Here is a 20,973-nt window from a genome sequence, read left to right on the forward strand (position 1 = left end):
ATCACCCGGTGACTTGAATACACACTCAAGTTTGAGAACCCCTGGCATCGAAGTTTCTGCACCCTGCCAGGGACCAGGCCAGGCCTCACAATGCTGCAGAAGTGGGATATGATTTAACACCCAACCGGATCTTCTTTTCATGTTGAGCACTTAACTAGTAATACCTGGAAAACATTGTATCAGTTGCTACATTGTGTAATTGGCCTCAGGAACCTTAGCTATCCAAAGGCTGACAGGATAAATGCTTGGGAGGCTGTGGGCCAGGGGCTGTCCCTGAAGCCACCGGCAGCAGGCAGCCTACCCTCCAGCCATTTCTGTCGCCTCCTTGGTTTCCCAACAAGCCCGCTGTGCCCCCTACACCTTGTATGTTCCTATCATTCTCACATCTGAAAAATGCTTCCCCTGCCTTTTGAAATCCTACCTTCTTTAAAAGTTCAATTCAAATGTCACTTTGTCCACTAATGCGCCTGTCTGGCACGGGGGCCGTTTCCATTTCTTCTTCCCTTCTGTCTCTTCTTCCTGGGTTTTCTCCCACTTCTGGGGCGCTTACAGCACCGGGCACATTCTGCCTCGTCCCACACCACGTAGACCCAACAAAGCACGCTCTGCTGGAGAACAGGCCGGCCGGGGCTCGGTCATGCCAACCCCACGGTGCCCAGGACACAACAGCTTCAGTGAGGAGGGAGCAGAAGCAGCCCTTGAAGGAAATCACGTACGCAAGTGTCTGCACGATGGACAGACGCTCCCCGACTGGTGCGAGAGCAGTCCTCTGCCGTTCAGTTTCATGCCTGAGTTCTTTGCAGAACGTGGAGGGGTTTGCAACTAAGTGCAACTTAGTGGCGGGGTTTGCAACTAAGTGCGAACACACGAGTGTCCGCCGGTGCTCCGTGGGGCCCCAAGCTCGCATATCCACGGCTTTCTCACCTTCAGCTCCTCTTACCCTCAACATCCTCCTCACTGTTGCACAGCCTCCCGGCCGATGAGACAGGCTGAAGGCTGTCATGGCCAGCCTTCTGAGTATCCACAGAGACAAGCATGGACAAATCTCCATTTGAAGGAACAGAGAAGTCACGAATGCGACCACTGCTGTGGGGACTGGGTTAGCAAACCCCTGGCCCCATTCAGCAGTTCACGTCCGTGGAGCCAGGCATCCTCTGGGCTGCGGTGGACCACCCTGTGCCCCGGGGTGGCAGTGAGAGACCGTAGATGGGAGCAAAGGCCTCCCCCCCACCCCAACGCCCGACGCTGGTTTCCATCCCCCAGGAACCAGCACATTGTGTTGTGAAAGCTGAGCAGTGTAGCAGAATCAGGAGACAGAACTGATGGCTGTCCACCTGACAACATGATGACTTTGGTGGGGCCTCCTTAAAGGACCTCAGACCCCAGAGCACTCTACTGGGGACCACAGAGGGCCCCAGACCAGGAACTCCCTGGCCGCACATGGGTGAGAGTGACTCTAGATCAGTCATGAAAAATTTCCCCAACCCCACTTCTGATGACACCTCTTGGGCTCCTGGGGAGCCTGCCATTGGTTAGCAATCATGCTGGGTGTTTGTTGCAGAACCACGGGGCTTTCTGCTGCTCTGGGTGCCCCCTGGCACGGAGCCTGGCCCAGCCTTGCAGAAGTTAGGACCCAAAGCTCTCACTCTCACTCAGATCGGTGCTCTTCCCACCAAAGTGCACAACACTAGAGTTTAGGAGTAATCCCAGCAATCCCCCCAGCCACCAGTGACCAAGAAGGAACAGAACAGAGCAGAATGGAAATGGCTAGAGGGGTCATAGGTCAGCCACCCACCTGCTCACCGGTACGTACAGGACTGTTTGGGCTGCCCCGCTCCCTATCTCCGGTGCCCGCCCCAGCCTCCCTCATAGCCCCACCCTCCTTCTCCCCCTTCAGCCTGGAGCTGCTCTCTACTCTGTCCAGTCCTTTTTTTTTTTTTTTAGAGGGAGAGATTGAGAGAGTGTGTGAGAGGGGGAGGGGGCAGAGGCAAAGGGGAGAGACAGAATCCCAAGCAGGCTCCATGCTCAGTGCGGAGCCCGACGCAGGGTCCGACCCCACAACCCTGGGACCATGACCTGAACCAAAATCGAGAGTCAGACGCTCAACCGACTGAGCCATCCAGGTGCCCCTACTCTGTTCTGTCTTTAAGTCTCTCAGGAAGACTTGCTACTCTTCTTTATACGTGACAGCACGTGGCTGTCCTTACATCTCCTAGTCATTCTATTACCCGTCTTGTCTTTATTCTGAATCACCGAGTGAAAAACCTTTGTCCCCGAATGTGAAGAAAGCAATTTCCAAGAGCACTTTTTCTCAGCCCTCTCAGCAGACAGTTAGAGTCTGTCCCTAACACACAAAGAAAGGAAGAGGAAAAGGAGAAAGGAGCAGAGGATGGGGTGGTAGAGAAAAAAAAGGCACAGTGGGGGTGGAGGAGAGAGAAGTAGGCCGACCCCTGCCTGCTACAAAAACCCATGCTGTGGTTTTCAAAGACCATATATACCAGCCGTGAAGGTGTGAGCAGTGACGGAAGTGGGAGACGCCCGGGGAGCAAGTCAGGGGCTGAGGCTCCATCAAAGTGCCTTCACCAGAGCCCCCGGCCTACGAGCAAGAAAGAAGGACGTCAGTCCGGAGGTAATAAGGCCTGCTGGGGACCCGGGGTCCAGGAGCAGGGATGGGACAGTTGACAGAACTGCTCACGTAAGGACAGGCTCCCGGTGGGGTCCCTGAGAAACCCTGATTTTTGAAATGTTCTTTACCCTCGGGAGCCTGGGAAACAGAAGTGTTACTTGGTGCCAGCTGGGCCACCATGCTCGCCCTTCCCCTGCAGGCTTTCAGGGGTACGGGCCCCATTCTGGCACCTCAAGTGGGAAAGAACCGTACTGTGTGTTCATGGCAGGGAAATCTGGGTGAGCTCCTTGAAGCAACTGTACGTGAGGGAGCCTCTCCTGTGGTCCTGGAGCCTCTAGGCCACTGTCTTTTGTTCAGTGCTCACAGGTGATGAGTGACAAAGGGTCGTTCTCACCAAGAAAAAGGAGGTGGTTACTAGAGGAAGTTACCAAGTTTTGGATCAACTCTCCTCCGAATCCCTCAAAGCCTGGCCTAGGACAAGCCTCTGGGCTCCTTGGTCCTGTAAGGCACCCCGGAGGGAACTTCACACTGCAGATGTTTGCTCTGGGGGTAACACCAACAGGAGGGGGCTTCAGGCCAACTGGCATGTTTTGGAGAGTCAACTTGGGAATTTCAGGGTGAAAATAATGGTTTAGAAACAGTTTCCCTTCGGGCTCCTGGGTGGCTCAGTCGGTGAGCATCAAACTCTTGATTTCTGCTCAGGTCATGATCCCAGGGCCGTGGGCTCAAGTTGAGTCTGGGTCCATGCTGAGTATGGAGCCTGCTGAAGATTTTCTTTCTCTCTCTCTCTCTCTCTCTCTCTCTCTCTCTCTCTCTCTCTCTCCTTCTCTCTCTCTCTCTCTCTCTCCCCTTCTGACCCTCTCCCCTGCTTGAGCTCTCTCTCTCTCTCTCAGATTAAATAAACAAATATTTTTCCTCCAATTTCCAGAGTTATGCACTTTAGTGGAAGACATTTCACTCCGAAATCAGGAGAGCTGGTTGTCTCAGTTTCCCTAACGGCAAAATGAGGAGCCTGTTCTACAGGAATTCTTAACTGGGGGGGTCCATTCATGGGATTCCTGAATCTGAGAGAAACATTATTTATTTCCACCAGTCTCTAGCTGAAAGTTAGCCTTTGCTTCAATTATGAATGTCGGCAACGAGCCTCGACAGGATTTGCCATCAACAGAAATCAGAAATATTTTCACATCTCATTACAATTGTCATGGATTTCTCAAAATGTTGCCTACGCTCATCACTACTATGAAGTTATGATGGTTACTGATGGTTACTGCTTGGGTGTGCCCAGGAGGTTAAGAGCCACAAGCCTGAGAAAGCAGGCAACTGCTCCAGGGCCTCCTAATATGCTAACCTCAGTGTATTTACTAATCTGTTTCTAGTTTAAGGAAGTCGGGGTTGAGGCGGATGAAATCCCATCTCTGGGTCTGGGGGCATCATTCTCAGCTTCGTGGGAGAGTTGCAAACAAGTATTTGTGAGGCTGATTGCTAACCTTCCAGCCCCCCTGAGAGGTCAGATCTGGGCTTTAGCAGCAGAGAGAAGAGCCTCTTCCTTACCATCGTGTCCCCACCAGCGACAGTCCCCACGCCCCAGAAAACCTCGGGCACAGATTCATGTATCACTTAATTATCGCAACATTTCGCAGAAAGGAGTTTTAAACACAAGAGGAATGAGCGGCTGGGCAAGGTTAGTAACGCGCTGGAGGCCACAGGAAGCTTGGATTGGAATCTGGGACTTCACGTGCCCCCACCTTACAAGGTCGGGGGCCAGGAGGGTGCTTACCTCCGGAGGCGCATCCTCCGCATCCACAGGCCCTGGGCAGCCAGCATAGTTCAGGGGGCCCAGGGAAGGCTGAAAGTTGAGAATGCCATCCTCACCTGTCACCCTTGCCGATTCCAGGGCTTGCCCAGAGAGTCCCATTTCCCTGTCCACCATCTCTTCCCGCTGTGGAGGGCCAGTTGCTGTTCTAGCACAGGCTGCGCCCCCCAGGACCCACCAGACGCGACCTTGCACCCCCTACACCTCTCCCAGTAGTTCAGGGTTTCCGCGGGTGGCAGCACGCCCTGCCTCGCGCCCCGGCGGCTCACGGGCCTTCCCTGTTCCATCTGGAAAGCAGCGCCCTCTAGCGGTCAGAGTGCAGAAGCGGCTGTGCCTACCCCGCCGGGCCCTGCCCGCGTCACGCCGGGGTGCCCCCCCTCCTCCGGGCACCAAGGTCATCTACACCAAGAGCATCCTTTCCCCCATGGCCCCCACCCGTCCCGGCCCTCTTGAACCGCCCACGATAGACTTACACTCTCTGCTCCAGCTCGGCCCTAGGCACCGCGAGGCCCAGCCACAGGGAAAAGCCTGGCGCCTGCCAGCCGGCCCGCCAGTCTGCAGCTCTCTTCTTGGAAGCAGTCCCTACCCTGCCCCCTCCCATCCCACTGCACCAGTCCCTCAGGAAACACGCCTAGAGAAGGAACATGACCTTCTCAACATCTCACAGCTAATGCAGAGCCCGGATTGGAGGCCAAATCTCCCCAGCCCTCACCACCAGCTCCCCAAAGTCAGCAACCATCTGTCAAGGCCTAACTGCACTCCCTTCTTGCAGCCTTTCCAGACCCCTCGTTCAGAATTTCTCTTTTCCTATTCCTTGATATACTTTATGACCTTATTATTGTCATCAAAGCCCTCCTTGGATTGCAGCTGTTCCTGAATGGCTAGATAGCTGTGAGAAGAGGGACAAAGGACATGAGAAAGACTCACATAACTTGGGAATTAGAATCCTAGCTCCTTTACTTAGAAGCGGTGATTTTAAGCTACTCACAGTGCCTCTCTAAGCTTCCATATGCTTAGTAAAGGTGACAGATTTTTAAATAACCATAATAGCTGTGTTTTAGAAGAACTGAACACAATTGTGTATGTGGATGTTGCATGGGACACTGTAAATTGACCCCAATATGAGGAAGCATAAAAATAATCATAGCTAACATTTACTGAGCCCTTACTCTATGCCAGCCACTATACTGGCATTATACCAGGTAACTAGTTTACATGGTTGCCTCCTTTAACCCCAACAACAGCCCTGGGAAGAGAATATTAGCACCATTTTATAGCTCAGTAAGCTGTTTTTCAGAGAGGTTAAGAAACTTGCCTAACATCACACAGCTAGCTAGTAAGTGTCAAAGCCAGATTATAGACCTGTCCTTCTGACTAAAGGCTGCATAGAACCACTAGGACAGTCTGCCTCGGTTTTAATGATCTCTCTGTGCTCTATGGTGCCTGACACATCAGAGGTGTTCAGTGTTTGTCAAATATGCCCATTTATTTATTAAGGGCTGAGCACAGTTCCTGTCCCAGGAGCCTAAGAAACTTGCCTGTCACACAACTAGTAAGTTTTGGATCCGGTCTTAGACACAAGCAGTCTGGCCCCAGAGCCCATGCATTTTTTTTTTTTAATGTTTATTTATTTTTGAGAGAGAAAGAGACAGTGCGTGAGTGGGGTGGAGGTGCAGAGAGAGACACACACAGAATCCAAAACAGGCTCCAGGCTTTGAGCTGTTAGCACAGAGCCTGATGCGGGGCTTGAACCCACAAACTGTGAGATCATGACCTGAGCCAAAGTCGGACGCCTGACTGAGCCACCTAGATGCCTCCAGAGTCTATGCTTTTAACTACAAACCTAGGCTAAAAGAGTAATTGCAATCCTTCTTTATCTTCCTTTTCAAATCAGATGTTACTTTGTAGCTAGACACAAAAGCATGTCACTAAATGTTTCAATGTTTTGCTTCAAGAGTCAGCCAGACATTCTGATGAAGACATAGAACAGCATGAAAGTATAACAACACAGGACAGGGAACAAGAGGTCAGGGCTAGGGCAGCAGCACTGGGGGCCAGACCACTGGGATTTTATTAGGATCGTGGCACATTAATAGAGAAGTATAGAGAAAATCAACAATTGTCTTTATTTAGATTTTCTTTTGCTAACAGCACTTCACAGTTTTTATCCTATAGATCCTAATACAATCTTGCTACATTTTAAATTCCAGGGACTTTTATGGGATTTTTGTTGTTGTTGCTATGAGTGGCATTTCTACTTCTATCATATTTTCTGACTAGCAGTTGTATCCAGGAAATATTTATAATTTTATGTATTTATTTTGTGAGTATCTGATTAAATTTTATTTATGTTATATGTTTATCTTATTATTTTATGTAAATTATAAATACATAATACTCTATACTATGGATATGCCATAATTTATTCAACCATTCTCTGACCGATAGGTGTTTACCTTTTTTCTAGTTTTTTGGCATTGTAAATACTGTTGCAGCAAATATCCTTAAACATATATTCCATCACACTCATGTTTTTATTTCTATAAGCAGAGCCAAAAGTACAGGGTATATTTTCACCCAGGGTGAACTATTGTACGTATTTCCTAAGACTCTCAGTGGAATCAGATTTTTTTTTTTAATGGTTATCTATTTTTCAGAGAGAGAGAGAGAGAGAGAGAGAGAGAGAGAGAGAGAGCGTGTGCGTGCACATGAGTGGGGGAGGGGCAGAGAGAGAAGGGGGACAGAGGATCCAAAGTGGGCTCTGTGCTGACAGCAGAAAGCCCAATGCGGGGCTCAAACTCACGAACCACAAGCTCACTACCTGAGCCAGAGTCGGAAGTTCAACGGACTGAGCCACCCAGGCACCCTGAATTGGATTTATTGATCATTTTCATTTGTGCTCATCTGTTGGGTGGTAATTCTGAAATTCTGGACTCTGAACTTTTTTTTTTTTAATTTTTTTTAATGTTTATTTTTGACACAGAGAGAGACAGAGCATGAGTGGGGGAGGGGCAGAGAGAGGGGGAGACACAGAATTCGAAGCAGGCTCCAGGCTCTGAGCTGTCAGCACAGAGCCCGATGCAGGGCTTGAACCCACAGACCGTGAGATCATGACCCGAGCTGAAGTTGGATGCTCAGCCGACTGAGCCACCCAGGTGCCCCTGGACTCTGAACTTTTAAAACTTTGCACTTCCCTATTAAGACTGAACAACTTTTCATTACATTTCCTATTTTGTGAACTGCCTATTCAGATATTCCCTGAATATCTGTTGTTTCTAATATTCTTTCATTGTTTCTAATATTCTTAATTCTCTTGGGTTTTCCAAATGCAAGTCACATCAGGGGCGCCTGGGTGGCTCAGTCAGTCGAGTGTCTGACTTTGGCTCAAGTCATGATCTCCCAGTTTGTGGGTTTGAGTCCTGCATCAGGTTCTGTGCTGACATCTCGGAGCCTGGAGCCTGCTTCAGATTCTGTGTATCTCTCTCTGCCCCTCCCCTGCTCATACTGTCTCTCTCTCTCTCTCTCTCTCTCAAAAATAAACATTAAAAAAAAAAGTTACATCAAGTGGAAATATTTTGCCTCAAGATTTCCAGTATTTATACCCTTAACTTTATTCTCTTGTCTAAATGCAATGACTAATGTTCCCAGAAAAATAGAAAATAATAAAGGTAATAGGAAGCACCTTTGCCTTTCTCCTAATCTTAATAGAAATGATCTTATATTTTACCATTAAATATGATTCTAGAATTTTATTTGAGATATATATTTCTCCATTATGTTGAATAATACTCAACTGTCACCATTTTCCTTAGAGTTTTCATGGGAATGAATATGAGATTTTATCAGAATATTGACTTTCTTCTTTGATTTATTAACATAGTAACTGATATTAATAGATTTCCTAATATTGAATCATCCAAGAATTTCTAAGATAAATTCCACTCCATTTGTCATGGTGTGTTACATTTTTAATATCCTGCTTGATTGATTTGCTAACGTTTTATTTAGGATTTTACACGAATGTTCATATAAGTCAGATTGGTCTGCAGTCTTCTTTAGGCTTTAATGTTTTGGTGTTAGTAACAAGAAATGAGATTTCCTTCTTTTTCTATGCTATAAGTTTGAACAACATCAAAATATCTCAAAGAATTTATTTATAAACTATCCAAAGTAGTGCTTTCTGGAAAGATAGTACCAAATAATTTTCTGTTTCTTCCATGGTCATTGGGCCCTTTAGGTTTCCTCTATTTTTTTGAGTCAATTTGGCCATTTGTATTTTCATAGAAAATTATTTATTTCAACCAGATTTTCTAACTCTTCAGCTTAAGGTAATACAAAAATATCCCTTTTCATTTTTAGTTCCAATTACATTTATGATTTTTTTCTTCTTTCTTATTCCTAATTTTCACTTTCCTCCATTTTTCCTTTATTCCATTAGTTTATTTTCATTTTATTTTATTGTGGTTTCCCCTTATAGGGCTATAAGCTGGAATTTAAAGGATGATTAAGAGTTTATCAGGCAGAGGGGCAGCTGGGTGACTCAGTCAGTTGAGCATCTGACTTTTGGTTTTGGCTCAGGTCATGAGCTCATGGTTTGTGAGATCAGGCTCTGCACTGACAGTGTGGAGCCTGCTTGGGATTCTCTCTCTTCCTCTCTGTCTCTCAAAATAAATAAATAAACTTTTTTTTTTAATTAAAAAAAAAAAAAAGAGGGGCATCTGGGTGGCTCAGTCATTTGGGCATCCAACTTCAGCTCAGGTCACGATCTCATGGTTCATGAGTTTGAGCTGACCAGGCCCTGGAGCCTGCTTCAGATTCTGTGTCTCCCTCTCTGCCCCTCCCCACTTGTACTCTTCTCTCAAAAATGAATAAATATTAAAAAAAAAAATGAAATGAAAAAAAGAGTTTCTCAGGCAGAGACATCTCCGAAGGCATCTCCGAAAGAGTAGACAAAATGGGCAGAAATCTGCAGGTTTGAAATAGCTTAGGGTATTCAGTGAATTGTATCTTGGGTCGGCTAGGATGGTGATTCAGGGGTGGGAGGAGGAAGCACCAGACTAGGAAGGAATCCCACCAGGGAGTGTCATTCTACCTCTACCTCATCTTTGCAGCATGTCCTCAGGACCCAAATGCCTGATGGGAACACCTCATTGGCCCAACCCCAGCTTTCGGAGGGTAGGAAGAAAGTGTATCTGGTCCTTTGGGCTCCTGAAGAGAGCATCGGAGCTCTACTTTCTATGAGGACTCACAGGGAGGTACTGAGAGGAGAAAAGAGAGGGAGGCTGGTTCCACCAGAAGATACTACTGGGTAGCCAGAAGAATGATAAATATCAACTGTGTGGAGTCACTGAGATCTTTTAACTGGGGAGAATGCCACATTCAGATCTGTGTTGCTAAGGCTTGTTTTTCAATATTTTGGAGTAGACAGCCACCTCATTATACAGGTGAGGGAACGGGCCAGGTGAGGACCTGAGACAAGCCCGAGAGCACAGAATCATCAAGAGTTGGGATCAGAGTGCCACCAAGTTTTCTAGGTTTAGGAAAATTTAAGAAACACTCTGAAGGAAAGAAATGCAAAGTATCTTTACCTGAAAAGAGGAGGTAATGGTATCTGTGAAGATTAAAATGATTCAATGCATAGGGGGCACCTGGGTGGCTCAGTTAAGCGTCCTACTTCAGCTCAGGTCATGATGTCACGGACCCCTACAGTTACAGTGGCTTGTTCCTTGTCCTCAATTTCATTTCTGAAATTTTTCGCAATATACTGTTTTGGTTCAGTTTGGGGTTTTTTGACATGAGGATACTTTTTCTTAGCTGGGATGAGAGGATATAAATGGTAAAACAATAAAAATATTGGAAGAAAACTGTAAGTTCAACCTGAGGGAAACTTCTTAATACAGGAAACAGAGGACTTAAAAGATAGATGCACTGTATTTAACTACACACAAACGTGAATTTTCCTGATGGAAAGAAACATCATATCAGAAGATAAACAATGAATTGGAAGAAAATATTTGTTAAAACAAAAAAGTCAGGTTACTATCTCTAACAGAGAAAAAACTGATTTTTTAAAAAGGTGATTTTGAAAAACATGCAGAAAAAATGAACAGGCAATTCATAGAAGAGGAAATACTATTGACCAATAAATGTATGAAGAGATCCTCCCCCTCACTAGATATGGAAATGCAAAATAAAACAACAGTGAGATCTAACTTTTTAGATCTCAAATTGATCCAATTCATCAAATTGGAAAAAATATGACAGTATCCAGTGCTGACAAGCACATTCTTGAACATCTGAGTTTCAACCATATCTTTGGAGAGCAATCTGATAATATATAGCAGAAAAAATAGTTAAAAAAAATTTTTTTTAATGTTTATTTTTTACAGAGAGAGAGAAAGAGACAGAGCATGAGCAGGGGAGGGGCAGAGAGAGAGAGAGACACAGAATCCAAAGCAGGCTCCAGGCTCTGAGCTGTCAGCACAGAGCCTGACACAGGGCTCGAACTCACAGACCGTGAGATCATGACCTGAGCTGAAGTCGGACGCTCAACCGACTCAGCCACCCAGGCGTCCAGCAGAAAAAATTTTAACGTTCATATTCGTTGACCCAGTAATCCAACTTAATTTAGAAAAAAGTATTCTGACAATAGAGCCTTTAGTGTCTCCCTGTATAGGTGTCTTACCTTTTTTGTCCTCTCTCCTCTCCAGCATACCTCACTTGATAAACTATCTCATTTCCCAGCCAGCTGGACCCTCATGCCCAAGCCTTCCTCCACCTGACTTAAGCCAACTTAAGCTAGTCCCTGGAACAGGGAGATGGTCTTGGAGCCTGGAAGGCCTTGTCTAGGAATCCCCATGTGCTTTCAGGAAATCGAGGCCAAGGACATCACTGGAGCCAACGTTTGCTTTGAGTTTCTGCAGCTGCTGACAACGTGCCGGACCCTGATGGCACCTGGCAGAGGCTGCTTGGTCCTGGCCATTCTGCTGGCAATGGTGGACATCCGACTTGGTGGTGAGGACAGCCCACCCCCAGATCCCCAGAGCAGAGACAGCCATCAGGGAAAATCCCATACTCGTGAGAAGGGATGGATCCCAAGATTTTTTTCTCTGGTGGGGAAGAAAAGAACCCACTGCCTCTTGACACTAGTGAAAGGGCAAAAACAGAGTTTCATGTTTTTTGTTAAAACGAATACTGTTGCCCACCCCATCAGACATTCTGCCCCTGTGTGTTGCTATGTGTTGCTGAGAGCCTGGTAATCTGGACCTCAATCGAAGATTCATTCTTTCAGCATCTTACACATTTCCAACTTTATGAATCCCGGGTTTGAGACTCAGATACTACAATATGTGTCAAGTATATAACCCATTTAACCCCCATGTACCTCAGTTTATAAAATGGGAACAACACGTGTCTAGGGCTATACCGAGGATTAGATGTATACAAAAGTACTTTTAGTAAAGGTCCTATGCAAGTTCCATTTGGAGAGTAGAAATAAAATAGAAGTCATTTCTGAATTAATGAATAACTGGGATTGCAGGTCTCCCTCAGATAGGGGTATAGGCTGTAGACTACTCGTCTAAGGGGTGGTATTTAATGTCTGTTAGCCTCCACGTCTGCTCAACATTTCTCTGTGAATGAATTAGTCGGCCATGTATACCCGGCCTCCTGGGCCTAATTCCTCCCCCTTCCCCTTCCAGGGTGCTTGCACATCCTCAGCTCATTTTCCCAGGATGGAAAGCAATTAAGCTTGATCTGTACTTTGCGGCATACAAAAGAAGAGGCTGAGGGTGCTATAGTGTTTTTGTGCAAGGACAGGTCTTCGGGCTGTTTCCCTGAGACCAGCCTGCGGCAACTGAGACTTCGACGGGATCCCAGGGAAGATGGCATCAGCGAAAGATCATCTCAGTTGGTGTTCACCATAAACCATGCCACACCATCGGACAGCGGGACCTACCAGTGTTGTGCCACAAGCCAGAGGCCAGATATGCGCCTTCAGGGCCACTTTTTCTCTGTTTTAGTCACAGGTAAGCTCTGATCTCCCAAATGCCACCAGATGAGATAGTAAGCAGGGTCGGCGGCTGGAGCCAGAAGTAGTTACTTCGGGTCCCGGGTAGGAGTCTCCTTGGGGGAAGAGTCTTTCCCATGACTCAGTCATTTCCCACCAGTCCCACCAGCAAATGCCACCTCTCCTCAAAGCATGGATACAAAAGTGGTCTCATTTTGTCTTTAATTTTAAAAATCTTACTGAGGTAAGCCATTCAATTTTGATTGACGCTGAGACTGAGTCACAAGAAGGTAAAGCAAATTGTTCAATTTGTCTCACTGACCAGTGCCAGTAGAAGCAGATAGAGGTCTGGAATTTAGGCTTCTTGGTTCTGATTCAGAGATCTCTCACAAATGTGGTTCTATTTCTAAATATAGGCACTGAGCCTTCAGGCTGTGATAGATACGGATTTTAGATAAAACGGATGGTTGTCTTAAGAGCATTAGTTTTAAGATCTTAGTTTTAAGAAACAGAAACCCACCCAAGCTGCCAGAGGTTAAAAGGAAAAAAATAATAAAACAGGAAGCATAGCTGGCATTTATGAGTTTTGTTTCTGGAATCAGACACCAGAAATCCAATAGAACTTAAAAAGAGTTACGATCTCAATGTCTCTGGGGCAGCAAGGCCTCTCATCTCTGCATATTTCCTTCATTTTGTGCATACTCCCCTATTCTGTTACTACTTTGACAAAACCTAAATATGGTTACTCCAGCCTCAGCTTTATATATGACTTCCTCATATACCCCGCAGTGCGTGACTCTGTGTTTCTATATTCCGAAAGGAGCAAGCCTTCAAAACTGAGAATTATGTTCTTTTTAAAATTTATTTATTTTGAGAGAGAGAAAGAGCAAGCAGGGGAGGGGTAGAAAGAGAGGGAGAGAATCCCAAGGAGGCTCCATGCTGTCAGCACAGAGTCTGAGGCAGGGCTTGAACTCATGAACTGTGAGATCATGATCTGAACCGAAACCAAAAGTCGGACGCTTCACTGAGTCACCCAGGCACCCCGAGAATTATGTTCTAATTGGAATTGTATACCCAACCAAACTACCAATCAAATGTGAGGAAAGAATAAAGACAGACATGCAATGACTGGAAAAGAAAAAAAAAGCCATCAATGTGATCTTAAGAAGCCACCAGAGGTCTGCTTCAAAAAAAAACAGGAAAGTAAATAGGTAGAGTGGATAAAATGGGATCCAGGAAAGTAAGGACTCTAATAGGGAAAAGAGATAAGGAAACCCTGGAATGGAAAAGGGCCAAAACAGGCAATTAGTCCAAAAGGAACAAGAGAAAGGGGACTCTGGAAGATGTATAGTGGGTAAAAATTGAATTGATAGGTCTCCTTTCTGAAGGCCTGTGATAGATTGGATGAAGGATTAAAGACATAGATATGGAAAATTTTGCCTGGTTAAAAAAAATTAAAGTCATCATTATCTCCAGGGAAAACACTACATTTTACAAAAGGAAGCCTAATCATGGCGCACAACTTGGCTCTGTAATAGGTAACATTTACAGAAACCAGATCATCTAAAAATTAATTTAACTAAAATGTGTAATATAATGATTTGTGAAAGATGCAGAAATGGGGAAGGAGGTAGAGGTTTAAGAGAAACATATCCTCATCTTCTTTAACAGAAAATCAATAACGTCTAAACTTTATCATCAAGAAGTGGCAATATAAGCGCACTATTTCAGAATATCGTGAATGAAACAGGTCAGAGTTGACAGTGGTTGTCTCTAGGGAATAAGCATAGGAAGACTAAAGGACACTGTTATTATGCTCTATGAACTTTCAAGTACTATCTTATGTTTTAACTTTAAGAAAAATAGAAATAAATTACTTCCCTCCCAAATAAAAACCCAGCCTGGAACCTTTTAACAAATGCTTTCATCATCTCCTATGGTTAGCAGTTAACCCACATTTTCTACTGCAGTCTAGACTAATTTAGAGTTTCTTCCTTGCTTCCTGGTACCTTCCTCTCTGACCCTGCTTCCAGTCAGCCCTCCCATTCCCCCCCTTACCAAACTCCCAGTCTCTATCAGCTTCTGTGACTCTGTACTTCCCAGGTTTCCTACCTGTCTGTTCTCTCTTCGTCTGTCACTATTTCCTCCTCCCACCTCTCAAACGTGTGAATTCATTCCCTCAGACTCACTCCTCACCTCTTCAATCTTTGTGCTCTCTCCTAAGTTCTCATACCCTCCTGATTTTAACCTGCACCTCCCTGCAAACTGACCCATGAATCAATTTCTCCAGCTCTAACTTCCTAAGTTTCAATTTAATGTTTTCACTGACAACTGTCCCGCTTGCCATCTCCTCACACTCAACCTGAGACCCTAGTTCTGCCCATGATTTACAGTTGAAATCTTGGTGCCTTTTTTCTCTTCCCCATCCAGTCAGTTACTAAATACTACTACTTCTTTCCTACTTTCATTCCTTTCTTCCCAAAGGGGTTTTCCAAGTCTTCATCATCTCACACTGAAAATATTCCAAGTCTCCTGACAAGCCCCTTGAAATCCGAGTGTGTCTCGTTCATCTTTATTTCTCCTCCCACATCCTACCTCTGGACCTGGAACCGAGCCGTTACCTAATAGTCCATCAACTCTAAATACCATCTGTCTTCAATCCACATTGCCATCTGATCTCTTTCTAAAATGCTAATTTGTACATGCCACACCACTATTCACAGAGTGTTAAGGGCTTTCCAGTGTCTACAGGACGATGTCTGAATCACTTTTGCCTGGTATTGGACACTCTATACAATTTCATTCTACCATTTATGTGAATCCTGTTCCAGCTGATTTTACTAGTGGAAACTCCTCTGTCATTCTTCTCATACTTGTCCTGTTGATTGTGCATCCCACAGGCACAGTGCTAAGCTTGCAGAACCGAATCGGAGCAGAAAAGCCCTTCTCCTTATAAGCTAATCTATGTAGTCTATAACCTAGTCACGTTCTCCTAATACACCCTAAGCATTTCTACTTGTGATGGCTGTGAGATAAAATGCCTTTCTCATCCTCTCGGTTTGAGTATTAGTGTCAGCACATATGGATGCTCACCAAATGCAGAGATGAAGTTCCTTTTGGAGGGTGAAACAAAGCTGGACAGGTAACATAGTGTCTGTAAACAATGTCTACCATTTACTGAGTGCTGTGTGCCAGGCATTGCGCTGAACGATAGATCAATTCTTTCGATCTTCATGGCCTTTTTGAGGTTGGGCCTAATCTTGTCACGTGAAAAGTCAGGCTCAAAGCTAATCTGGGTAAGTTCATTCAGCTAGTAAATGGTAGATAAAAACCCAGATCTATTCCAAAGCCCAAGATTTTAACTTCTGCTAAACTGCTTGACACACTCCAGAAGATAGTTTTTAAATGAGATTTGGGGGCAATCAAGTCCAAGGTGACTAAGCTATGTTAGCTGTCTAACAAGACTCGGGCGCTCGCGTGGCTCAGTCGGTTAGGCGTCTGACTTTGGCTCAGGTCATGATCTCACGGTTCATGAGCCCGAGCCCCGTGTCGGGCTCTGTGCTGACAGCTAAGGGCCTGGAGCCTGCTTCGGATTCTGTGTCTCCCTCTCTCTCTCAAAAATAAACAAACATTAAAACATTTTTTAAGAAAATAAGACAGATTTTAAAAGGTACAATCAAGGGGCGCCTGGGTGGCTCAGTTAAAAAACGTCTGACTCTTGGGGCGCCTGGGTGGCTCAGTCAGCTGAGCGTCCGACTTCGGCTCAGGTCACGATGTCGCGGTCCGTGAGTTCGAGCCCCGCGTCGGGCTCTGGGCTGATGGCTCAGAGCCTGGAGCCTGCTTCCAATTCTGTGTCTCCCTCTCTGCCCCTCCCCCATTCATGCTCTGTCTCTCTCTGTCTCAAAAATAAATAAACGTTAAAAAAAAAAAATTAAAAAAAAAAAAAAGTCTGACTCTTGATTTTGGCTCAGGTCATGATCTCAATGGTTTGTGAGTTGGAGCCCTGCATCAGGCTGTGCACTGACGGCACAGAGCCTGCTTGGGTTTCTCTCTCCCTCTCTCTGCCCCTCCCCTGCTCATGCTCTCTCTCTCTCTCTCAAAATAAATAAAATAAACATGAAAAAAAAATAATAAAGTTCAAGGTAGGCCTGTTTGTATCCCCAGTGTGACACACAGTAGATTCTGTATCAGTTCACTGCTGCTTAATTAAGTAAATCATCATCACTACCCATAAATGTTAAAAAATATTTATTTGGGGAATAAATTGTGCTGAGAGCTATCCTTGGAGATAAAACAAACAAACAAACAAACAACAAAAAACCAAAACCAAAACAAACAAAAAAAAAAAAACCCCAACCATCCTGAGATGATGCAAAAGGAGGTATTAATGATTTCTGAAACCCTCACCTGATCCACTGATTCTCTTTTGAACCAGAGGCAGGGAACTACACAGTCAAAGGATTGAAGCAAAGAAGACACCTCGAGTTCACTCACAGTAAAGGCACTCCCAGTTCAGGCTTCCTGCAAAAGGTCTGGGTGATGCTGGCCACTAGCCTGCTGGCCCTTCAAGGTATGTTCAGAAGAGCCTGAAGCACCTACAATGAGGGTGCTACACCTTTGACACCTGGAGTATCCTCCAGGAGGTGATGGGTGGAAAGGGAGACTAGAGTGGGAGACTGAAATGCTGCTCAAGCCCTGGCCGTCCACAGGAAACCATCGAACCAACACGAGGGCAAAACTGGTCCAAAGGGACTCAAGACTTCATATTACCCAGAGGAAGATGGATGAAACACATTTTCCACTGGATAGGAGGTCAGACCTATTAGGAAAGAAAGCTTGTAGGAGAGGCAAATAAATAAATACAGCTGCCTCTCTCCATTGGACCAACAGCAGGCTACAAGTAAAGGCAAGAGGTATTTACCTATTAGGTGAAGAACAAGGCAAGAGACAGACTGGGTCTGGAGGTGGGTTGTAGAAGTGCAGCTCCTTGGCAATGGGTGATGGGCAGAGTATATAAACACTTGGAACTGAGTCCTCTGCAGATCACAAATTTCCCTATTAGGTAACAGAGACTGGAACTCATGATTTGTCATTACATTTTTGTATAATCAGCACTGATGCAGGATTTTGCCTGTCCTTGGCATTCCTAATTCCATTTTATTTAAGCTTTCCTCAAATCAATAACTACCACAGTTCGTGTGCCACCGGTCTCATTTACCCCAACAAAGACAGTACCAGGCACATAGTAAGCTCTTAATAAATTTTTTTAAAAGAAAACTCATATGATGGGTTAGGTTTTACATATGGGGATTCTAACCTCATCTCATTCTTCCGGGCAAACATTCCCTGATCAAGAAACAGGCACAAAGAGATTGTTTCTCCGGTTCATGGGAATTAACACAGGACCTTCTCACTCTAAAACCGTGTGCTCTCAGTAATTACCTACTATATGCTAAGCACCTTCTCTCTCTCCTTTACCACCCTCCCCATTCTGAAATTGCCTCCTCCCGTTTCCAGAAAGAGGACCACCTAGAACTCCCTACTCCAGTCCCTTAACTGCAAAATAGCAAAAGACCTTATCTGTGATCCTTGGCAAGGAGTTGCCAAATGGAAGCCTGTGACAGTTCTCAAGAGGAAACTGGTGAATATCAAGCAGTCTGACCCTTTAGACCGAATTCTTTACTGAATCTAAATTCCCTCAGATGGTCAGGCTACTCTGTCAGTAAAATAAATGTCATTTCTTCATAAATAAAAACTCTGAAAACGAAATTGCAATCTATGACCGCTTACCACCTTTGACTTCCAAGTTATGCTAGAGCAAAGAATCTCTCTGCTTTCCCCCTTTCCAATCGGGTGTTAAGAATGAACTTTTGATAGTTGGTGCCTTTTATCTTTCTCCCCCCAACTCAAGACCTAGCAGAACTACGGAAGAGGCACTGTTCAGGAGGCATCCTTTTGGACACACGTTTTCTCAGGTCCAAAGAGATCACGCAGATCAAGTTACCATCTTACACATGATCGAAACGATGATGAGGGAGTTCCCTGGACCTCTGGGCCTCCCTCCACTCATGAAACCACCTTCAGTGAATGTCCCTCTCCTAACACTGTGCCAGCCTTTGGTGCTACACATGGAGAATCCACCTGCAACTTTTTGAGTGGCACTGATTTCTTCTTTGATTGCCCTACTTTCCTGCAAAGAGACTTCAAAGGTTGGCATCCTCCCACTTCCACCAAAACCAGCCAGATTTGCTAGAGGACGCAAGTGCAATGTTAGCAATAAGATACAACTCATATAACCCCTTCCTTCTTTCCTTTCCATTCCCTCCTGAGTCACAAGGACCAAATAATGAATTACATCAGGTATCTAAGTTGTGTGGCAGTAATACCAACTTTCTTTTTTCTTCCTACAGCTTTGTAAGCCTGTGCCAGAAACTTAAAAAAAAAGTTACAGCAAGATTAGCCTGACTCTGTAGCTTGCTGCCTTTCACATTGCCACATACAGAGAAGGCGGCAGCACAGGGAAAGAGATGCTAAATACGCCAAGAACCTGGGGAATAGAAGGTGGGGCAAATGAGCATATTCCTTGACCTGCTCTCCTCACCACCAGATCAAAGCTTTCTTCCCACCCTGTCACCAGTTAAAAGAACAGCTGTTACAAAAGTGGATGGTGTACAGTTCTCACTCAAATATTGGATAAGTATGTGTGGTTTTGTGCCCAAGAAAAACGTTTTCCTTCCCCCTCCTCCAACACAGTAAACAAGGAAGCCAAACAAAATGAGAACACCAACTTTTTTGGAAGAGATTTTTATTTGACACTAGAAAGAAGAGAGAAGAAACAGGCAAAGATAGGTAGGAGAAGAAAGCCAGAGCCAGTGACTGACTCAGCACGAAACCAAGGAAATGAAGAGACCCTGGCATTGGGCAGAAGCCCCCCCTCCACCCAGCGCAGCTGAAGGAAGAAACAGCTGTGTGCCAAGCCGCAACACGGAGCATAAGTGCCCAGCTTCAACCATGTTTTTGTCCATCTCTTTGGTCACATCTCTTTCCTTTTAAATAAATGCCCAAAGCAATATTTGCAGCCTTCTCTTTTCTCCTAAAGTCACAAATCCTCTTGTCTTTCTCTCTGGACAGATGGCCTCTTGTCCTAGTTAAGCAAGGAGTGAGAGAAGGAGTTGGGGGGATGGCAGGATATTCCTGACAGGAGAAACTTTGTGAATAAACAGATAGGAACACAGACAATTTAACTGGAGCTAAATGGGAAGCCATCAAAAGCAAACAGACACCTTACCTGTGATCCTTGGCCAGGACCTGCCAAATGTGGGAGCTACGGTTTGTGGGAAGAGGGAGAGAAAAGGCTGAAAAAGATGGGTTAGACCCTTATTAGTGATGGCTTGACCCTCAAACTAAGTAAGGATTTTGGATTTTGTGGCTTATGGAGGTAAAAAGAGGAGGCATGGAGTCAAAACATCTGGATTCAAACTCTGGCTTTGCAATGTACCAGCTCTGTCTGGGTCCTTGGGCCAATGAAATTTTGATATGCTATTTGTTTACTTATCTGTAAATGGGATCTTGCCTACGCTATCTTCTGTTTCCACAGGATCGCTCTGAGGTTCAAATGAGATTCTGGATTTTAAACCTAAAGCCATTTGAATACGGACTCCAAAGTCTCCAAAGCTTTCTCCATTATATTATGTTCACTTTAATCTTTCTCTACCGGTTTTATGTATGTTCTGTGTTTCTAAATTTTAAGCTCACATGGATGACATCTTTTGCTTTTTACTATTCAAAGAATCTTCTGAAATTTCTCAATATTACACAATCACTGGAAATTTCACAAAGAAGCTATGGAAAAAGTTTCACCCATTTTGCTATACTAATATAGGTCACACATAAATATCTGCAAAAGGATACATGATTGCTGCAAAAGCTTGTCAAGACATTCAAGAACATTAGACTATTAGCTCTGACTTGAACTAAGCAGAATAAGTAAAGCAACAGTAAGTTAGAAGTCTCATTTCTAAAGAATTTGTTTTGTTTATTCTGCTTATCTAAAGATTTGGTTAAAATGGAAATGTGAAATACTTCCATCTTGCCTTCAAAAATTATTGATACCACTGATTTCAAATAAGCCTACAAATTTCCATCCATGAATAGGTCGTTTTCTGAACACACATCTTAACCTCAATCTATAGGAGTGATTCACAACCCATGCATGGAATGTGAACCTCTGTGAGGCCACGGACTTATTACAAGGAATCTACTTCAGCATTACCTTCAGTCTGAATAAATAATACTAGCTTACAAATATTTATATACTATATTTCAACTGGATATAGATTATGGTGTTACTAATAAAGACAAACTGATTTTAAAGCATTACCGAGGGGCGTCTGGCTGGCTCGGTCAGAACAGCATATGACTTTTGATCTCGGGGTGTGAGTTCAAGCCCCACATGGCGTGTAGAGATTACTTAAATTTAAAAAAACTTAATGAAAAATACTAAAAAAAAATAAAAGCATTACT

The 20,973-nt window shown here is 44.7% G+C and overlaps 1 protein-coding gene across 3 annotated transcripts; it reads left to right on the top strand.

The window, feature by feature from the left end:
• The first annotated feature begins 1,623 nt into the window (after positions 1-1,623).
• Positions 1,624-19,522, top strand: CD160 (CD160 molecule). Of its 3 annotated transcripts, none has more exons than XM_086718017.1 (5): positions 1,624-1,805; positions 11,312-11,456; positions 12,143-12,469; positions 16,886-17,020; positions 18,861-19,522. In XM_086718017.1, the coding sequence occupies exons 1-5, from the start codon at positions 1,758-1,760 to the stop codon at positions 18,866-18,868; spliced, it is 663 nt and encodes a 220-aa protein (XP_086574143.1). In that variant the 5' UTR covers positions 1,624-1,757; the 3' UTR covers positions 18,869-19,522. The 3 variants fall into 3 exon arrangements, with proteins under 3 accessions (XP_086574143.1, XP_086574142.1, XP_086574144.1); XM_086718016.1 differs by lacking the exon at positions 1,624-1,805 and adding an exon at positions 2,025-2,629 and having other exon boundaries at positions 11,187-11,456; XM_086718018.1 differs by lacking the exon at positions 1,624-1,805 and adding an exon at positions 2,048-2,629.
• The last annotated feature ends 1,451 nt before the right edge of the window (positions 19,523-20,973 follow it).

Source organism: Puma concolor, chromosome C1, assembly GCF_028749965.1.
Source record: "Puma concolor isolate L17-30 chromosome C1, mPumCon1.1.hap2, whole genome shotgun sequence".
Taxonomy (NCBI): Eukaryota; Metazoa; Chordata; class Mammalia; order Carnivora; family Felidae; genus Puma; species Puma concolor.

Bases quoted from the DNA above. Each gene is read 5' to 3' on its own strand.
- CD160 (XM_086718016.1), top strand. From the start codon at position 11,261: ATGGTCTTGGAGCCTGGAAGGCCTTGTCTAGGAATCCCCATGTGCTTT. The intron at 11,457-12,142 runs GTGAGGACAGCC...TTCCCCTTCCAG, and splicing joins GGTGGACATCCGACTTGGTG to GGTGCTTGCACATCCTCAGC. The intron at 12,470-16,885 runs GTAAGCTCTGAT...CTTTTGAACCAG, and splicing joins TTTCTCTGTTTTAGTCACAG to AGGCAGGGAACTACACAGTC.